The sequence below is a fragment of the Artemia franciscana genome, chromosome 6, assembly GCF_032884065.1.
Source record: "Artemia franciscana chromosome 6, ASM3288406v1, whole genome shotgun sequence".
NCBI classification, from domain to species: Eukaryota; Metazoa; Arthropoda; class Branchiopoda; order Anostraca; family Artemiidae; genus Artemia; species Artemia franciscana.
In genome coordinates this window covers 10,212,538-10,226,799 of record NC_088868.1, presented here as the reverse complement: position 1 = coordinate 10,226,799, position 14,262 = coordinate 10,212,538, and the positions used below count along the sequence as shown (strand labels likewise).

Genomic DNA, 14,262 nt, shown 5'->3' with positions numbered 1-14,262 from the left:
TATATATATATATAATATATATATATATATATATATATATATATATATATATATATATATGTATATATATATATATATATATATATATATATATATATATATATATATATATATATATATATATATATATATATGTATATATATATATATATATATATATATATATATATATATATATATATATATATATATATATATATATATATATATATATATATATATGTATAATTATTATTCGATGCCTGTTGGTACATACGGGATTCCAGCTATTCTGCATATATTTTGACAAAATAAAATTTTAGATTACACTCTGATGTTTTTTCAATTTTTTAATTTGCTTTAGATATTTTTCAGATATCAGCGTTTTAATGTATATTTTGATAATATTTACATCTAACTTGACAGTAACATAATGAAGAAATTTATATTTTCGGAATTTTTCTTCTTGTGCATGAGTATAAGCGTACTTTAACACCCAATTAGTCAATTGGGGAAAATTCCCCCTCTCACTTGCCTGAACTGATTTTCGAAATTTCCTCAAACTTTGATATCCTCAATATTATTTGCTTATTATTTTTTTTTTAATCTGGACCCCATATGAACAACTTATGCTTCTGTATGTCCCTGATCTTTTGGGTTTTGTCACTATGGAGTATTGATCCTCATCCTTGAGGGATTAGCAGTATCAACTTGTCATTTCAGTCTGTTGAATTCGAATCATTAATATAATCTTAATATAATATCCTAATATATTTAATCTAATCCTAATATATATATATATAATATATAATCCTAATATATAATATAATCTTAATATAATTATTTTTGTTTACATCTTATTTATCAATTCATTTATTGTATTCAGCTGGAACCGAAAGATATCTGTTGCATTCTTAGGTATTCATTGAATTTCCTTTTTTTCAGGTTTTATCATATTTGTGATGCGTAATATGATGGGTGGCCTTGGAGGTATGGGAGGCATGGGAGGACCAGGAGGACGCACCCGATCAGGTAAAAAAGGCGGGGGTCTCTTTGGTGGTGTCATGCAATCTACAGCTAAGATGATAAATTCAGCTGAAATTGGTGTCCAATTCAAGGATGTTGCTGGCTGCGAAGAGGCGAAAATTGAGATTATGGAATTTGTTAATTTTCTCAAAAATCCACAACAATATCTGGAACTTGGAGCGAAAATCCCCAAAGGAGCAATTTTAACAGGTAACTACAATAACGTTTTGCCTTACAGATAGGTACATGGTACTTTTTATTTTTTCAGATCGTTTTTCTCAAAATAAAACGTGTTCAGAAAAGCACACATCCTAGGTACTTCGTCCTTCGATTATATGCATGAAGAATTAGCAAACAGAGAAACAAGGAGATATCAGAAACAAGGAGAAACAGAGAAACAAGGAGATATCAGAAACAAGGAGAAACAGAGAAACAATCAGGCAAAATATTTCAAACGGAGCAAAATAATTTTCCAAAAACAGGCAGGGACAATTACCACCTCCCCTGGTGTGTTTACCCCCCTCCCTCTTAATTTTGAGAGTACTTTTTTTCTTTTTTTTCATCGCAAAAAATCGAATGAGACAACAAAATTAAACTCCAAGGATTTTGATGGAGCTGCTGCTGATTTTGATGTAAAATATGGAGCAATTCAGTGTTAATATTCTATAGTAGATCTTGTGAATTTCCCTTCTACCAGAATCCGTGATTTTAAAAAACACGTAATTTTACTATCTTCTTGTGATATTTCTATTTCTGTCTTGCGTAAGACCAAATAGTTTAACTGATACTTTTTCCCAAAATATTTATTTCTTCTTTGAGTCTTCTGTTTTGATTTTTGGTTAATATATCTAAGGATGTAATGTAAGTCAAGTGCATAATGCAAGATTGATGCATCTATTATGATAGATGGTAAATCAGGATGTACATCTTTGAGTCTATCAAGAGTTGCTTCTTACCATACCACTTTGATCATGGAGGATACCGATGTTGGGAAGCGGTACGAACCGAAAAATAAATGAATTGTATGTTAATTTAAGTTATAAAAAACAGTGAAGATTTTGACATCTCAGAGAAGGGGGGGGGGTATGACTTCATCTTAACTTTGTCTTCAGTGTAAGTTTGGCTGTCTGTTTGTTATGAGAAAAAAACAATCATTTAAAAAAATTATGGAGAATTAATCCACAGTTTTCAGCATTGAGGAAGGGATGAAATTAAAAAAGAAATCAGCGAAAAAGAGAAACATTGTGCATTTTATGTATCGATACATAGATATGTACTTTTATCTGAGGAAGATGCCAATGACAAGATATTACTTAAATATGTTCTGAATACTTACATAAGTTCTGATTAGGTATACTAATTCAACAAATAAATGAATAAAAATGAGGAATATTTTTCATCTTGTGAATAAAACAGAATAAATGCTATTACCGATCTAGTTTCGAGCTAAAATGATCTGTTGCAGTTATTAAGGCTGGCTTTAGAAATAAATACCTACGTCCAACGGAAGACCCCAGGAGGTAGAGTTACGGACGATATATACAACCAAAGCCGAATAGGTGGCTAACTGCATAAAAAAAATGAATGCCGTTTTTATTATGCTTTTAAAATTTTGTCATTATTTTTTTGCTTTTTGAGTAATAGGGTGACTCTTGAATTTTTTTCTCATTTGATGTATTTTCATTTTTGTCTTTATCTGACATAATGAATGTAGCTAGTGGGGTGGCGGTCGGTGGGGACCTCCTTTAAACCCTTCAATGGTGAGAGAAGCCAAGTTTTGATAAGAGACGACAAACTTAAGGTGAAAGAAGAAGACCTTCACTCACCATTAAATTTGTATGGTTTACAGACAAAATCCTTGCTTTCTTGTTCTTGAACGTAGTCTATCATATATTAGCACAGTCATAGTTAATCTTTTACTACTGCTTATCAGTTAGATCGTCTGTTCTTAATGTGGGCTGGTTGCTTTCATTGGGGACAGGATTAATAAGTACCGTGTCCCTCCTACCGAAATTAAAAAAGTAAAGGTAAAGAATACGGCATTAGGCTTTGCAGTCCCTACCGGCGGTGCTGATCTCCGTTTATTGGTCCTTCAGCCAGGAAGTGCAATGGGGAGCTGGGGGCCAACCATCCAGTACTTTCGCACACCCTTCCTGTTTACCTTCCCCAGATTTCTCCAGGCACTCATTTAGAGCTGGGTCGACTCTGGCTAAGCTTACAGAGTCACGCACTCCCCGTCCCAAACCAAATAATTGGATACACTTGGATTCGAATCCTCGGAATATCGGACAAAGGACCATAAATCCAGCGCACCAATCCTACCGAAATTAGGGTTAGTGAAAAGATTAATGCAATATTATCTATCCAAATTACTATTAATTGTCATACGAACATTGTAACTGCTAAATAAGAAGTCAATTGCCACGATCCTGGCACTAACATGCCACTCATCTGGGAATCATTGTACATTGTATCAGTAATGAAGGCGTTCTGCACCAACAAGATGGCTAGTATTTGAAGCTACCCAGCCAACGTCGTAGCAGTGTTTTAACGCCACCGCGGTTTTTCGCCACCTTTTAATTCAGGTAGGTCAGATTAGACATTGATATAGACATAGACATAAGAACAGACATAGACATAGACACAGGTATTGACAAAAACATAGACATAGACATAAGAACAGACATAGACATAGACACAGGTATTAACAAAAACATAGACATAGACACAGGTATTAACAAAAACATAGACATAGACATAAGAACAGAAACATACATAGAAATAGACATAGACACAGATATAGAAAAAAAAATAGACATAGATATAGACATAGACTAACCTAACCTGTCTATTCTTACCAAACTCCTCTTGATGATGTAAGATTTCCTGGGTGGCGGAAAACATACGGTTGCGGAAAACCGCTGTGACGTTAAAACACCCACATCAGCCAACGTCCATGGTTAGTTTCGATGAATGAAATGAGCTCTTTGATAAAGGACCTCACAGCTTGCATAAACCTTTCGTGGAAAAGTGGTATAATGTTCACTGTAGAATCGTGGAATATTTGAAGGTACTCCTTACTTTCCCTTTTTCTTTCAACTCTCTCCTTAAAACGATTGACGCGAATGGAAAGATAGCATAGACAAATGGCCAGCATGAAGTTTTTTTTTATGGTGCAGAAATTTTGTTGATAGTAAAGAAACGGTATTTCTTGACTGTTGGATCGTTTGAACTTCAGTCAGTCTGAACTTGCCATCAAGAAGAGGAAAAAGTTAAAAAAACAACAACATTTTTTTGAATGTAAAAAATTGGATTAATAGAATTAATACTTCATCGGCTGAACAGTCAGCCGAAGGAGCATAAAAAAAAGTTATACAAAAAAGTAGAAGTCATAAAAAACTGGGAGAAAAGAGGACCCAAATCACCCTGAAATATTAATTTTGGCATCCTCAATTGTCACAGATTCGGTGACCAGTCACTCTTATGCCTCTGTTCGGACGGGGTTCGTGGAGGCAGCGGTTGTGAATCGTTAATGACGAAAAAAAAAATCGAAAGCACTTTTACAGGGAGAGGGGGCAAAATTTCACCGGACAAGAATCCGGTGGAAAGGATATTCGATCTCGTAGAGGTATAGGAAAAATTCAAGTGCTAATTATGTAAGAGTGTAGGTGAAAGCTGTAGTTTTAAAATGTCTGCTCTCTCATTGTAACAGAATAATATTTAAAAAAAGTAATAGCACCTCTTTTTATTCATTAATTTTTTTATTTGTTGAATTGCATTTCTTATATTACTCACTGTTTTTCGCTTATTTAACTGCTTCCCCCTTTTCCTCACATTATTGTTTTGCCTCCTCTTATTTGTTATATTATCTTTTTTTCAAGTATTGTGTCTTATTTTTACCTTTGAATTTAAAATTTTCATTCTTTACGGTCTAAGTTTTAATCAAATTTTATATTATTTTAATGTTTACCCCTTTTCCTCTCATTATTTATCATGTTGCCTCTTTTAATTTGTTATATTACCCCTTTCATATATTATATTCCATTTTCCAACTTATTTTTTTTACCTCTTTTTGCTCTAATTAAATTTTATTTTAAATTTTCTCTTTTAATAAAATCTAATTAAATTTTATAACATCATATTTAACGAATTGTACTATGATCCACAGCTGAAAAACCTGTCAAGCTCTAAGTTAATTATTAGATTTGCTATTTTCACTTAACATATGGTGTTTGTATCAACAAAAACAGTTAATTCGTCATCTGTTAATTTGCTAAAACCCTATATACAATTTTTTAGTATCTAACGGATACTTGGAGTTTTCTTCTGATTCTTCATCTTCTTCTAAATCTTCTTCTGTAGTCTCTTTTTGTCACAAAAATTAGTTTCTTTTTGGCCACAAAATTATGCCAATTTTTAGTGAGTACTCACAGATGCATGGATCCACAGAGATAAGAGGTAAGGCCGACCTGCTCATCTTATTCTGCCGAAATGTCAAGGTTTTAGAGATGTTCGCTATAGTTCAATATTTGTCTATATAATTCGTCTTTTTGACAAATTTTATATCCACCGCTGTAGTAGTAGACAGTATTGGCATAGGTTCATGTAATTCCTACCCAGAGAGGGTAGGGGGACTGACTTTTTTCCCGAGGGAAGGAGGGGGCAGAATTGTCTGCAGCTGGAAAACCAGTCAACTTCTAAGTTAATTTAAATTTGATATTTTCACTTTTTACATGGTGTTGGTATCAAGAAAAACAGTTTGTCCATCACCTGGTATTTCGCTAAAAACGCATTTACAAGTTGTTGTTGTTTAACTGATACTCGGAATTTTCTCCTTATTCTTCTTCTTCTTCTAAATATGTTTATGAATTTCTTTTTTGCCATAGAAATTTGTCATGCCAATTTTTAGCGGATTTTCACAGATGCACAGTTGCAAGGATCCATCGAGAAGAAAATTAAGGCCGCCAAGCTCATCCCCAAACTCTGCCGAAATGTCAAGGTTCTAGGGATTTTCGCTATAGTCCCCTATTTTTCATATAATTTGTGTTTTTTACGAACTCGTATATCCGTCGTTACGGCACTGGACAGTATAGGCATAGGTACATACAGTTGCTACCCTTACAAAGCAGAGGAATAATTTTTTTGAGTGGAGGAGGGGGCAAAATTATCTGCAGCTGAACCCAGTCAACCTAGGAATAATTGTTATATTTAATATTTTCACTTAACACGTGGTGTTGGTCAAGAGACACAGTTAATCCATCATCGGTTAACTTGTTAAAAGGACATTTACAAGTTGTTAGCATGTAACTGATACTCGTAATTTTCTAAATCTATTTGTGAAATCGTTTTTTTCCCCACAAAAATTATGCCAATTTTCAGCGGGGTCATCATGGATCTGTAGATCCAGGGATCCATAGAGAAGAGAGGTAAGGCTGTCTGGCCCATCCCAAGGTCTACCGAAAGGTCAAGTCTTTTTTAGAAATTTTCGCTATAGTTCCCTATTTTTCCCATGATATTCCTTTTTTTGTACCAAAACAGTTTGTTTTTATGAGGGGAAGGAGGGAATAGAATTGTCTGCAGCTGGAAAATCAGTCAACCTCTAAGTTAATTATTAGATTTAATATTTTCACTTAACATATGGTGATGGTATCAAGAGTTTCGTCATCCGTTTATTCGCTAAAAGCTAATCCTCATATTTTATTTTTGAAGTATCATTCAAATACTGCTGTTTTATTAACTGCTTACTACAAGTAACACTTTCACTTAGTTAGATAATTTAATTATGATTTTAAAATGGCTTATATCCGAACTATTCTGTATGTGAGGGAGCCCCCCCCCCATAGAAAAAATAAATAAAATAGATCATGGCAGTTTTGCTTCAACATTAAATTTAAATTAACTGCTTACTATAAGTAATACTTTCACTTAATTAGATAACTTAATAACGATTTTAAAATGGCTTATATCCGAATTATAGTAAAGTGGGTGTTTAAAACTTTAGGCTCAAAGTCTTTAAATAAAACTTTAGGCACGAAGTCTCTGGGAGAACTTTCCAGGAGAAATTTTAAATAAGGGGGGATTTCAGGATATTATTTGAAAAACCGTCACAAATTAAATAGAAAAAACGAATGGGAGCAAGGAGTAATACTAAAACTTAAAATAAACCGAAATTATTCCGTATATGAGGCAGCTGCCCCCCTGGAAAAAAATAGATCATGACAGTTTGCTTCAACATTAAATTTAAATTAACTGCTTACAACAAGTGATACTTTCGATTAATTAGATAATTTAATTAGAATTTTAAAATGGCTTATATCCCAACTATAGTGGTGTGGATGTTAGGAAGAATTTAGAGCCTTGATTTGGTCTTCCTTTTTCTTCTGCATAAGGTAGTAGCACTATTTTTTGAAAGGTACAGTGTATTTTAAATTAGTACTTTAGGCTCAAAAGTTTCTGGGAGAACTATTCGGAAGATATTTTATACGAGGGAGATTCCCGGGCATTATTTGAAAATGCCACAAACTAAATAAAAAAACAAAAAACGACTGGGAGTAAGGAGCAATACTAAAGCTTAAATAAACATAAATTATTCCGTATATAAGGGGACTGCCCCCCCCCCTAGAAAAAAGTTAATAAAATTGATCATGGCAGTTTTGCTTCTACATTTAATTTAAATTAAAAAGAACAAGAATTGATTTAATAAAACTAAATTTTTCTGAAGATTTTTTTAAACTAATTTTTTGAATGATACAGCGTATTTGTAAATAAGACTAGGCTAATTTTTTGAATTTTCCCTTGAAATCTGTACACTGTAATTGTAGTGGCATTTCTAGGATTTTTGTCTGTTGGACGGGGTACAAAAGAGACTACAAAATGCATTAATAATTTCTTTATATGTAGTTTTGTTACTTTTTTTACGAATCGAACAAAACGATATTTTTTTGAGTGGGGAGGGCTCAAAGCCAAAAGAACCCCCTCTCCCTCCCTCTGGATACTGCCTTAAATTGCGGATTCAAAAATTAATAAAGAGTTGTCAAACATTACCGCAAGATGGTTTTTTTTTATGCACAGTAAGACTATCTGGATTTGTTCGAAGCTCAAAGCTCGGAATTTTTGTGTAAATCAGTTTTTTTTTTTTTAACATTTTTAACGTGATATTTTGAAGAGTTGAAAGCCATTTGGATTGGTAAAACTATTGTTAGATATATAGGATGTTGGTTTTTAAGGAAAAGTTCAGTATGTATTTTTTTGTGTGTAATAGATTATGTCTGAGCACAAGCATTTGAAATTTCACCAACATTTTTAATCACATATTATCCCTGCCCTGAATTCAGCCTTTTTTTTTTTAGCCTGGACTATTGTATATAATTTTCAATCTCGAGACACACTTCATGCACCATTTTTTTTCCTATAATAAAATATGTCTGTCACGGTCATTTAAAGTGAGACATTTTAATCACATTTTATCTCTGCCCTGAATTAGGACCATTTTTCTTTATTTTTGAGCTTGGACTCTTTTATATAATTTTCGACTTCAAGAAACATTTCATGCACCATTTTTTCCCCTGTAATAAAATATGTCTGTCACGGTCATTTAAAGTGAGACATTTTAATCACATTTTATCTCTGCCCTGAATTAGGACCATTTTTCTTTATTTTTGAGCTTGGACTATTTTATATAATTTTCGACTTCAAGAAACATTTCATGCACCATTTTTTCCCCTGTAATAAAATATGTCTGTCACGGTCATTTAAAGTGAGACATTTAATCACATTTTATCTCTGCCCTGAATTAGGACTATTTTTCTTTATTTTTGAGCTTGGACTATTTTATATAATTTTCGACTTCAAGAAACATTTCATGCACCATTTTTTCCCCTGTAATAAAATATGGCTGTCACGGTCATTTAAAGTGAGACATTTTAATCACATTTTATCTCTGCCCTGAATTAGGACCATTTTTTCTTTATTTTTGAGCTTGGGACTATTTTATATAATTTTCGACTTCAAGAAACATTTCATGCACCATTTTTTCCCCTGTAATAAAATATGTCTGTCACGGTCATTTAAAGTGAGACATTTTAATCACATTTTATCTCTGCCCCTGAATTAGGACTATTTTTCTTTATTTTTGAGCTTGGACTATTTTATATAATTTTCGACTTCAAGAAACATTTCATGCACCATTTTTTCCCCTGTAATAAAATATGTCTGTCACGGTCTTTTAAAGTGAGACATTTTAATCACATTTTATCTCTGCCCTGAATTAAGACTATTTTTTTTTATTTTTGAGTTTGGACTATTTTATATGATTTTCGATTTCAAGAAACATTTCATGCACCATTTTTTCCCCTGTAATAAAATATGTCTGTCACGGTCTTTTAAAGTGAGACATTTTAATCACATTTTATCTCTGCCCTGAATTAAGATTATTTGTTTATTTTTAAGCTTGGACTATTTTATATGATTTTCGATTTCAAGAAACATTTCACGCACCATTTTTTCCCTGTAATAAAATGTGTCTGTCACGGTCTTTTAAAGTTAGACATTTTAATCACATTTTATCTCTGCCCTGAATTAAGACTATTTTTTTTTATTTTTGAGCTTGGACTATTTTATATGATTTTCGATTTCAAGAAACATTTCATGCACCATTTTTTCCCTGTAATAAAATATGTCTGTCACGGTCTTTTAAAGTGAGCCATTTTAATCACATTTTATCTCTACCCTGAATTAAGCCTTTTTTTAGCACAACTATTTTATATGATTTTCGATTCCGAGAAACATTTCATGCACCGTTTTTTTTTCCTGCAATGAAATATGTCTGTAACGATCATTTAAAGTCTTTTTATATTGTTTCATCAAATATGAAAATTTCATCAAATGTTAATTACACCCCCTCTCCCCTCCTTCGTCAAGTTTCCACCAGGCAGTTACATCCCCGCTGAAAATAGCGATAATCTTTTCAAAATTGTCTGCATAAATTTATATCAGACTCTTCACCTACCGGGATTTTCGTAATTTTGTTAAAATCTTCTCTTTTAACTTCAAACTCTATATAAATTGTCATTTTTATAATTAACGTTGGCCCTCGATAGACACTTGGGTAGACACCGGATGATGGGGACGCAGATAAGCTCATAAAAGTGCAATTTGCATTTGAAATTTTTGCCGAAATACTACCCTCGCCACTGTGGATATGGGCCTTTTCAATAGATATCACGCATTAAGTGCATGATAAAATAGGTTCTTCGGGAGCACCTCATAAACACGCAAGTGACATAGACTCATTTGCCTTTTTATGGCACTTGGTATTAACCAAGTGACTATATAGCAATCGCAAATTCTGTCGGTCTGTCGGTCTGTCTTTCCCGGTTTTGCTACTTTAGGCACTTCCAGGTAAGCTAGGACGATGAAATTTGGCAGGCGTATCAGAGACCGAACCAGATTAAATTAGAAATAGTCGTTTTCGCGATTTAATCATCTGGGGGGAGTGGGGGGTCGGTTAATTCGGAAAAAATAGAAAAATGAAGTATTTTTAACTTACGAACGGGTGATGAGATCTTAATGAAATTTTATGTTTGGAAGGATATCGTGTCTCAGAGCTCTTATTTTAAATCCCGACCAGATCCGCTGAAATTGGGGGGGGGGACCTAAAATCTTTGAAAACGCTTAGAATAGAGAGATCGGGATGAAACTTGGTTGGAAAAATAAGCAGAAGTCCCAGATACGTGATTGACATAACCCGAACGGATCTGCCCTGTGTGGGGGAGTTGGGGGGTGGTGGTGGTGATTAATTCTGAAAATTAGAAAAAAGAGGTATTTTTAACTTACGAAGGAGTGATCGGATCTTAATGAAATTTGAAGTTTGGAAGAATATCGTGTCTCAGAGCTCTTATTTTAAATCCTGACTGGACCCGGTGACATTGGGGGGAATTGAGGGGGACCCAAAATCTCTGAAAACGCCCAGAGTTGAGGGATCGGGATGAAACTTGGTGGGGAAAATAAGCACAAGTCCTAGACACGTGATTGACATAACCGGAGCGGATCCGCTCTCTTTGAAGGAGTTGGGGGGAGGGTTAATTCTGAAAATTAGAAAAAATGAGGTATTTTTAACTTACGAAGGAGTGATCAGATCTTAATGAAACTTGATTTTTGGAAGGATATCGTGTCTCAGAGCTCTTTTTTAAATCCTGACTGGATCCGGTGACATTAGGGGGAGTTGGGGGCGGGCTAAAATCTTGGAAAACGCTTTGAGTGGAGGGATCGGGATGAAACTTGGTGGTAAAAATAATCTTAAGTCCGAGATACATGATTTAAATAACCGGAATGAATCCGCTCTCTTTGTGGGAGTTGGGAGAGGAGGGTTAATTCTGAAAAATAAAAAATGAGGTATTTTTAACTTACGAAGGAGTGATCGGATCTTAATGAAATTTGATGTGTAGAAGGATATCGTGTCTCAGAGCTCTTATTTAGATCCCAACCGGATCTGGTGAAGGGGAAGGTGGGGGGGGGGGAAGCCAAAAATCTTGGAAAACGCTTAGAATGGAGGGATCGGGATGAAACTTGGTGGGAAAAATAAGCACAAGTCCTAGATATGGGATTGACATAACCGGAACGTATCTGCTCTCTTTGGGGGAGCTGGGGGGGGGGGTTTAATTCCAAAAATTAGAAAAAATGAGGTATTTTTGACTTACGAAAGAGTGATCGTATTATTTTAAATCCCGACCGGATCCATTGTCATTAGGGGGGGGGGCCTTGGAAAACACTTAAAGCGGAGAGATCAGGATTCAACTTGGTGGAAAGAATAAGCACATGTCCAAGTTAGGTGACTGACATAACCGGACTGGATACGCTCTCTTTTGTGGAGTTGGAGGGGGGTGAGTAATTCGGAAAAATTAGAAAAAATGAGTTATTTGTAACTTGCCTACGGGTGAATCAGATCCTAATAAAATTTTATATCTTGAAGGAGCTTGTGCTTTAGAACTCTTATTTTAAATCTCGACCAGATCCGGTGACATTGAAGGGAGTTGGAGGGGGAAACCGAAATTCTTGGAAAACGTGAAAATCGAGGTATCTTACGAATGGGTGTTCGGGTCTTAATGAAACTTGATTACTTACCATTGATATCCTTTGATATCAATGATTACTTACTAATGATTACTGACTAATGATTACTTATTAATGATTAATGATTATTTGATTGATTACTTACCATTGATATTGATTGATTACCATTGATAAACTTGATTTTTACCATTGGTTATCGTAAGTGGTTTGATTATAACTGAAATTGTTCTTTAGATCATCAATTATTTTGACCTTCTAATATTCACTCGTTTTCTCAAGAATTAAAACCACAAAAATATAATAGTTTGAATTTGCATGATTTTGTATAATGGAAAAACACATTTTGTGAAATCTCTGATGAGAAAAATGTAATAATAAAAATATGTAGGTTCTCAGGTTCTGGAAAGAACGGCAAAGTTTTTGTTTAAATAAAACTAAAATAAATAAGATTGTTCATTTTTAACCATAAAATCATTCAATTTTGATTGTATAGGTTGCCACTGTCATCTTATTAGGTAAATAATCACTGTCTTAGCGTTTTCCTAAAATACACCCCAAACAGTGAATTTGTAGATGCGTCATGAATGACTGCCACCAAGTCAGATATATACAAAAAGTCAAATTTGGCCATGTCCGAAAATTCGTCCGAAATTTAGAGAAACGTTAGATTTTTGTCTTTTTAGGCAAGCCGACTGCTTAAAATAGGCCGAGATTCTGTGGTTTTGGTCATAAAATGTGTGTTTTTTTCAATTTCTGAAGAAATCAAAGAAGTATGGTTTTTCACAAAAATTTCTTACGATTATTTTCGAAATATTACTTAAAGTTTGTCTTTTTTTCATGTGTTTTTTTGTAACTCATGTGTTTTTTATGTGTTTTTTTTGTAAAGGAAGATAAATAAAAATTCAAATTGTTATCAGGCGCAATACTGATATTGAAGTCGATTAAAGCAAGCAAACTGTTTTGGAGTTTTGGCTGAAGAAGGTCCTTCTCAAATCAGTTTTTGTCAGATTTCCTGACCGAGAAAGTCAGGAAAATCTGATTTTTTCCGATTTTTTTTTGGGGGGGGGGGGGGAGCAGACGCATGAATGTCATAAACAGTCTGCAGTAGAAAAAAAGCTGATAAATGTAAGTTTCAGTTTATCAAATGCACCTAGTTTTAAATATTATATTTAAAAATCGTTAGTCTGAAATTCAGGAAAGTCTGATTTTTTCTGAATTTTTTTGGGGCAGACGTGTGAATGACATAAACAGTCTCCAGTAGAAAAAAAAGCTGATAAATGTTTCAGTTTATCAAATGCACCTAGTTTTAAATATTATATTTAAAAATCGTTAGTCTGAAATTCAGGAAAGTCTGATTTTTTCTGAATTTTTTGGGGCAGACGTGTGAATGACATAAACAGTCTCCAGTAGAAAAAAAAGCTGATAAATGTAAGTTTCAGTTTATCAAATGCACCTAGTTTTAAATATTATATTTAAAAATCGTTAGTCTGAAATTCAGGAAAGTCTGATTTTTTCTGAATTTTTTTGGGGCAGACGTGTGAATGACATAAACAGTCTCCAGTAGAAAAAAGCTGATAAATGTAAGTTTCAGTTTATCAAATGCACCTAGTTTTAAATATTATGTTTAAAAATCGTTAGTCTGAAATTCAGGAAAGTCTGATTTTTTCTGAATTTTTTGGGGGCAGACGTGTGAATGACATAAACAGTCTCCAGTAGAAAAAAGCTGATAAATGTAACTTTCAGTTTATCAAATGCACCTAGTTTTGAATATTATATTTAAAAATCGTTAGGTGTTGACTGATAAGAAATCAAAATAAAAATTATCAAATGGCTAAATTAATTTTTGTCTTTTGGCATCGTACTGGGGTCCTGCTAAATGGAATCGAGACTGATTATTTTTTGTTAAAAATCTTGCAGTTAATATTTATGGGCGTACCGTCTTTTGATTCTTTAGGCCGAAATTATATCTTAAATTCTTGGAAGTAATTAATCATAAATGGCAACCACCTAAGTAGGTAATATTGAACCGTCCTTGGTTCGAGTAGAATTTTTATGGAATTAGCGGACTATAGATATTTGAATCAAGTTTAAAATTAGATACTTTTGATGCATATATTGTTGTCAAACTCGAATTTTTAGACTTTGGTTTCTATTGACCAGAGAAAAATAATTTTTAAGGTCACGCTG

The 14,262-nt window shown here is 33.6% G+C and overlaps 1 protein-coding gene across 1 annotated transcript in view; it reads left to right on the top strand.

Annotated features, from left to right (window-relative positions):
- LOC136028017 (mitochondrial inner membrane m-AAA protease component AFG3L2-like) overlaps window positions 1-14,262 on the top strand; it is a 98,922-nt gene that overhangs the window by 45,341 nt on the left and 39,319 nt on the right. The window contains exon 5 of the mRNA XM_065705570.1: window positions 925-1,215. Coding sequence (XP_065561642.1) covers window positions 925-1,215 — 291 coding nt within the window. The remainder of the gene's footprint in view (window positions 1-924; window positions 1,216-14,262) is intronic.